Source organism: Corylus avellana, chromosome ca9 (genome assembly GCF_901000735.1).
Source record: "Corylus avellana chromosome ca9, CavTom2PMs-1.0".
Taxonomy (NCBI): domain Eukaryota; kingdom Viridiplantae; phylum Streptophyta; class Magnoliopsida; order Fagales; family Betulaceae; genus Corylus; species Corylus avellana.
The window spans coordinates 3,032,619-3,039,938 of NC_081549.1; the positions used below are offsets into that span (position 1 = coordinate 3,032,619).

Here is a 7,320-nt window from a genome sequence, read left to right on the forward strand (position 1 = left end):
TCTTCACATTTGGCTCTATACAAAGAAATCAGCTAATTTATAAGTATTCTCTTTACTTTAACAGTAAATTGAGTGATAGAAAAGAGAGCTAGCCGTCTAGTGGTGCATGGCAACACCACTATTGCATCACGCGCACAAGTAATGCGTTTTAGGCTCAATGAGGTGCACTTTACACATTTCAGGTGCAAAATCATTGAGACTTAGACCCTTTTTTAGCTGTTGGAACCGATTGATACGCTATTTAAAGTGTTCATTTAGTTGAATTTTGTGGTTACAATTTGTGACCATGAATCAAATGATTTTAAACCGTTAGATGTGTCAAAAATCACTATAACTAAGACTCTTTGATTATATTCATAGACACACACAACACATTAGCATTTCTCTATTCTCCTGCAAACTTCTTTTGTGCTATTATCTCTATAAAGATGTTATAAAACATCTTTGTTAAGAGACGGAGCTAGCCTTCCTATTTTTGCCTCTCATATTTTCCCATTACCCCAACTCATATTTTCCAACTCAGAATTAGTAGATTGGCCGAATATCATGTTTAGGTTAGGTGTAAATGGATTTCAAGTCATGAGACTGAAGGAGTACTGAAGGTACCACCATAAAATATGTGCGAATTAATGAGATATTGACGTGCATGTGTACAAACTACAAGTGATTCTCACTTAGAAAAACATTTCTTCAAAAAGAAGAACGTGAGAGAGACTAGGGGAAAAAAATGATCATCCTAATTAACTTCAGAGTTGGAGAGGCTGTCTCAATAAATTCACATAGCTGTTTTTTTGAAACAAATTCACATAGCTGTTGAAGGGAAAAGAAAATTCAATCTAGAGGGTGGCATGATCAGAAAATACTCCCAATTTGTCCTAATTCGTAACCATGAAACATTTGACTCACCTATATATATATATATATATATATGCCACTAATAATGAGCATTGTGTCCTGAGTATTCCCAAACCCCCACTGACCCGATGCTGTCGTCGTCGTGTCGGGTGCCACTTTGGGTGGTCATCGATCCCTTGATGATATCTCTAGTGCACTTCAATTCGGGTGCTACTAACTCTGTTTTTTTAAGGTGACTCACTGAGTCATTTTAGCTCTCGCTCCAACTCAGTCGAGTCATTTAAGTTGTTTTTGTTTAGAAGATTTCTGTGTTGGTAGCCTCCCTTGGATTGCTAGCCTCCCTTTAAAGTTGGTCACTAGCTTTCAAGGTTTTAACCAGATTTTCTAATGGTATATATTATGATGCTGGAATCTTTAGGGCCGATTTCACGCCGAGGAATTAATATCTAAAAATCATTTAAATGAATGGGATGGATGACTAATCATCTCTATGTTCTGGAACAGTTGGCAATTGCCAACTGTCACCTCAAAGGAAAGAGCATGGTGCTTCTTTATCGTTTCTGGCACAAGTCTTCTTCTAAGAAAATTGCTGGCAATATCAAGATTGAAGCCTGTCTAGGAGAAAGGGAATAATTGAGTGTTTCGCGGTATAGATCAACTCTCCTGCAAACAACAAAAATAACACTACTACACTGATTTAAACTTGGGCTCTGGCCATGCCCAAAGAGTTCAAATTTCGGTGTATATATATTGAAAAAAAAGAAAGAAAAGAAAGTAAGGATCCTTCCTCTGTACACAAAAGCTAGCCCATTATCCCATGCACCAAAAGAAGAACATGAAGAGGTCAATTTCCACAATCAAGTGCCCCGTCGTGTGGAGGATAAAGCGTGGTCGTTGTGTGGAGGAGTGCTGCTGGGTTGGAGTAGTGAGAATGTGATCATTTTTGTACGGTTGTCTTTCTGTTGCGAATTGCGAGCCATGGACCCGTAACGCTCAAGGCTTGAGACTCGTGAGTCACGATGGTGACACTAGCATGGACACCACACTCACATGTCTGCTTCTCACCATGTGCCGGCCATTCCGCTCGGAACCTAACGCACCGTGACTTGCCACCCCACCCCCCACATGCCTGGCCTTCACCACCAAAAATAGTTTCTTTTACAGTTTACACCACGCATTTTACGGTTTCTACATACTTTCTACCCAACATAATTTGACAACAGGATCCCTGCAATGCAATTAACTGTCCATTAATTACGGTTTGGTCAAAAGTAGAATAATTATTATTAAAATTCTATCCAACATATATAATGTGTCAACCACGATATTAATTACCCATTTAGTTTACTTATAGATCGAGAAATGATCAAATTTGATGATGATAAGACAGTATGTACGAGAGTAAAACTAAGAATTTTTGCTTTGGATCAGTCTATAATATCGAAAAGCAACTAAACGTATGTATATATGAATTATGATATATATATATATATATATACACACACATGAAGACATAATGTGTGTTTAGTTGGTACGGGTGAGTGAAAAACTCCATGTTTTGCGAGGAAGTTGATGATTAAAGTATTAAACCAATACAATAATAGAAAAGAGTTTTTATTCAATTTCTCTTCTAGACTTTTTAACATTATAATTTTTTTGAGTAGATACTATATATATATACTTTCATATATACATATAAGATTGTAGACACGATAATGAAAAATTTCCATATTACTTTGATTAATTTAAAGATTTATAAATTTAATATGAAAAGATTCAGCATGAATGGGTATTTGTATCGTCTCCTAACATACTTAGAATTTTTTTTTTTTTTTTGTGGTATAATTTTTGGGGTCATAAATTTCCAACATCTTGAATATTTGAATGTAAGAGAGATCTAAATTTTCATTTTTTGAAGGGGGAGTTCATAATTTTTGGGTAGATGGGGCCTTAAAAGATTAAACTTTCATTTTATTTAGAGTAATGTTACATACTATAGTACCCCATCCAATTTTCATCTCACTTGACTGACATGGCAATGCCATCAGTCCTTATTAAAAACAAAAAATAAAAAATAAAAAATCTAAGGGCTGATGAGTATTATCATATTAACCTAATGAAATGAGAATGAGATGGATGTGTAATGTGTAACATTTTACTCATTTATTTACACATGAGATTGCTACATTTTTCAAAAGAATAATGCTGCATACCACACCATAATCTAAATAAGTTGATGTAACAATGCTTATTAGTCATTGTAAAAAAAAAAAAAAAAAATAGAAATTCAAGAACAATTACACAGGGTCACATTAGCCCATATAGGGATGTGGTGTGTATTGTGCAATGATATTATTTTCACATTTTTAATGGGCAGTGCTCCTACCCTTGAACCTATAGCTTTACACTTGATTAAATGATGAAATTTTATTGCAATTTAGATGATTGTATTGAAAAGTAACATGTATAGAATTGATGTGGTGTCAAGTCAACAGTTTCTAATTTTTTAAATACTGAAGACATCATCATCAGTATAAAGATAGAGACTTATACAAATATATATATAAAGATCGGGAATGATCAAATAAAGAGTCACGTGTATAGTTATGTTTTTAAATCTTATATAATTGAGGAAATTAAAGTTTGTTCTCTTATAATAAACAATAAAACAAATTAAAAATATTTGGATAAAAGTTTAGGCGAGATAAAATAAAAGGCAAGAAAAAGAAAAGAAAAGAAAAGAAAGTGCACTAAAAAGGTGAGATAAAATAAAAAGAAAGAAAAAAGAAAAGAAAGAGCACTAAAAAGGTTCTTTTGGGGGGTAACTAATAAAGAAATTCATCTACACGCACAATGGCCTGTTTGTTAATTACCTTGATTTCAATGGCAGTTATATCGCCCAAATCGAACTTGATTCTTGTGTGGACCGTTGCTTTTTGGCCCATCTTTTTTCCTTTCCGGTTTCCACTCTAAACGACAAGATCAACGTGGGACAGCTTAAGGCTTTAAAAACCCATCCTTCCTTGGTCCTCCCCTCACTCATTTCACACTCTCAAAGCCAGGGAGTAAAACAGAGAAAAATCCATCCATCAATGGCGGCTTCGTCGCTTCTCTCTCTCATCTCTGTCTTTTGCCTCTTATTAGCTTCAGCTTCAGCATCTATAGCTCCCAAACCCAAAACCACCACCACCATCACTATCCCTCTCTCACCCTTCTTCTCCAAACACCCATCCTCAGATCCGATCAAGACCCTCAATTCCCTCGCCTCTGCTTCTCTAACAAGAGCCCGCCACCTCAAGCGCCCCAAACCCAGCACTCCCTTCGCCAAGACCCAAGACTTCCCTCACAGCTATGGAGGCTACTCTGTCTCCCTCAGCTTCGGCAAACCCCCACAAACCACATCTTTCCTTTTGGACACTGGCAGTAGCCTCGTCTGGTTCCCCTGCACCTCTCGCTATCTCTGCGCCGATTGCGCCTTTCCCAACATCGACCCGGACAAAATCCCAACTTTCATTCCAAAGCTATCATCTTCTTCGAAAATTCTGGGTTGCAAAAACCCCAAATGTGCCTGGATTTTTGGCCCAAATGTGCTCTCTCGTTGCAAAGATTGCAGCCGATCTTCCCAAAACTGCTCGCAGGCTTGCCCTCCGTACATAATTCAATACGGTTCTGGGTCAACCGCCGGGTTGTTACTGTCCGAGAGCCTGGATTTTCCTGAGAAAACCGTCTCAAATTTTCTCGTCGGATGCTCCATTTTCTCCACCCGCCAACCCTCCGGCATTGCCGGGTTCGGTCGCGGCCCCGAATCGCTGCCCTCACAACTGGGTCTCAGCAAATTCTCTCACTGTTTACTCTCACCCCGCTTCGACGACACCACGGAGAGCAGTGACCTCGTTTTGTACCGTGGGCACGATTCCGCCAAGTCCCCGGGCGTGAGCTACACGCCGTTCCACAAAAACCCCATTACCAATAACTCCGCATTCCGTGAATACTACTACGTAACTCTTCGCAAAATCATCGTGGGCGATAAGGCCGTCAAGATCCCCTACAAATTTCTGGTCCCGGGGGCTGACGGTAACGGCGGAACCGTTGTGGACTCGGGTTCGACCTACACCTTCATGGAAGGCCCGGTCTTCGAACCCGTGGCACGCGAGTTCGAGACCCAGATGGCTAACTATTCAAGAGCTCTTGACGTGGAAGCCCGGTCCGGTTTGAGGCCGTGTTTCAATTTTGCCAAACTGAAAACGGTGAATTTTCCGGATTTGACCTTTCAATTCAAAGGTGGTGCGAAGTTGGCATTCCCCTTTGTGAATTACTTTGCGCTTGCTGGTAACTTAAGCGTCGCGTGCCTGACCATTGTGACGGACAGTGTGGTCAGTCCGGGGCTGGCCGGCGGGCCGGCGATCATATTCGGCAATTTTCAGCAGCAGAATTTCTATGTGGAGTACGATTTGGAAAATGAGAGGTTTGGCTTCCGGCAACAGAGTTGCAAGAAGTGAGCTGGCGTAACAGTAGGAAAAATAATAGCTGCCCGCGACGCGATGGCCATGATGGGAATTGGCCTGTATTGGATGGGCACGCCCATGTGAGCACAGTTGGGTGACAAGTGGTGGAGTTGGGGCAGTGGCGGACACTGTGCCGGTGAAATCCAGATTTACTGATTTTATTTCATTACAACGATTGTGCAAATAGTTAACGAAGTGAAATATTGTTACAGTAGAAGTCTATCTATCTCTATTATATTTCAATAATAATTTATTGAAAAAAAAAATTTATGGAATTTTTTAACGAGATATTATTGGAATATGTAGTGTCGGTACTAGCCGTTACATTTGTTCAACCTCTACAGTCGTTGATGGTGGTTGCTTAATTTCTACCGTTACCTTGGACTCCCGTGTTTTCTGCTTTCCAAGCTAAGACTTTTCAAAAAAACCAAACAAAGACGTGACTTTTTGGCTTAGTGTGATCCTTATTCTTTACCTTCGTAGGTAAGCTTCTTACTTACTATAATTGTTTTTTTATAAATTTAAACTGTTATGAAAAATTAAAATTAAAATTATAATATATTAAGAGCACTCAGCCACACAAGTTAAATTACTCTTTGCCCCCATCATAATTCACAAAGTTACAAAACAGCCCAGAAGACATTGAATAGCTTATAGCTGTATCAAAAGTTAAAATTGGAGCATTATGAGAAATAATGAGGAGTTGTCGAGCGTACGTACAATTAATTGGAACCTATTGTCGCCGACGCTGATCTCTCTTGCATGTGCGTGACTACATCGGTACTTTTTGGTGAGGACCTTTACTTTTGATGTGGGCGAGGAAAAATAGGTGCAATTAATACATTTATAATTTCTGCAACAGCGGCCTTGGATGAACTCACGTGTAAATTAGAAACAAGAGGCAATTATTTTTTATTTTTTATTTTTACCAAAAAAAGAGAAAAAGTAAAATTAAATTCTGAAAAAGTAAAATTAATTTTTTATTAACTTAAGTTTTTAGGATATATAACTGAAAAAGATATAGGATTCTTCGATTAAAGTAAAGGTTCTTAGTTCGAATATTGTTAACTAAAAAAGATATAAGATTCTTCGATTAAAGTAAAGGTTCTTAGTTCGAATATTGTTTTTATCATTTACTTTATATTTCAATTAAACACTCTACTTGAGGAGAGTTTGAGTTAACAAAAAGTATTAGAATCTTAATTAAGTGATTAAGTTAACAATTTTATATTAACTTAAGATTTTAAGATAAATAGATGTTAGAAACGACACTTTTATCTTAAGAAAAAAAAAAGGACAGTACCACATCAATAAAGTAGGATAAAAATGAGGTGTGTAACAATAATTGATAGTCCTAAAGGGTAGTTCAATCGGTTGAAGACCACAACTTATGAAGCGGAGGCCACTAATTTGAATTTATCTTCCCCGTTTTCCTCTTCTTGTACGGACATGTAAAAAAAAATGGTAATTTAATAGAATAATGCTACATAATACACTCAAATCTCACTGTGTTGACATGACACTGTCCACCGGCCCTTAAAATTATTATTATTATTTTTTTAAATGGCTAATGGACAATATCACATTAGTCCAACAATAAAATTAAAATAGAATGAAAAATATAATATGTACCACTATACTCATGTTAAAAAAGAAAAGAAAAAAAAAAAGGGTACCTTTACTCAAATGTAACGTAAAGGTTAACCAAGGAGTGGGTGGAAACATCATCCTCTTGGCTAAGTATAATATAATTTTTTGTTTTTTACTAAAGAATAAAGGTTAACCAATGAGCGGGTGAAACGTTATCCTATTTTGGCTAGGTTTAAAGATATTTTACTAAGACGGCTTCAATTTGAAGACAGGGAAAAGCAAGTAGGACCACTTCTTTGATAGGCATTAGGGGGTTACATACAGCCACCGATTCGTCATCCACGAACTGTCTAGTGTCTACCCATTTTAA

General features: G+C 37.5%; 1 protein-coding gene across 1 annotated transcript; it reads left to right on the top strand.

Annotated features, from left to right (window-relative positions):
- Positions 1 to 3,872: 3,872 nt before the first annotated feature.
- On the top strand, positions 3,873 to 5,695 carry LOC132191797 (probable aspartyl protease At4g16563). Its single transcript, XM_059606898.1, has one exon. It carries the CDS (start codon positions 3,948 to 3,950, stop codon positions 5,352 to 5,354), a length of 1,407 nt encoding a protein of 468 aa, XP_059462881.1. The 5' UTR covers positions 3,873 to 3,947; the 3' UTR covers positions 5,355 to 5,695.
- The last annotated feature ends 1,625 nt before the right edge of the window (positions 5,696 to 7,320 follow it).

What these genes read in the sequence shown, in the direction of transcription:
- LOC132191797 (XM_059606898.1), top strand. Translation starts at nt 3,948, where the DNA reads ATGGCGGCTTCGTCGCTTCTCTCTCTCATCTCTGTCTTTTGCCTCTTA.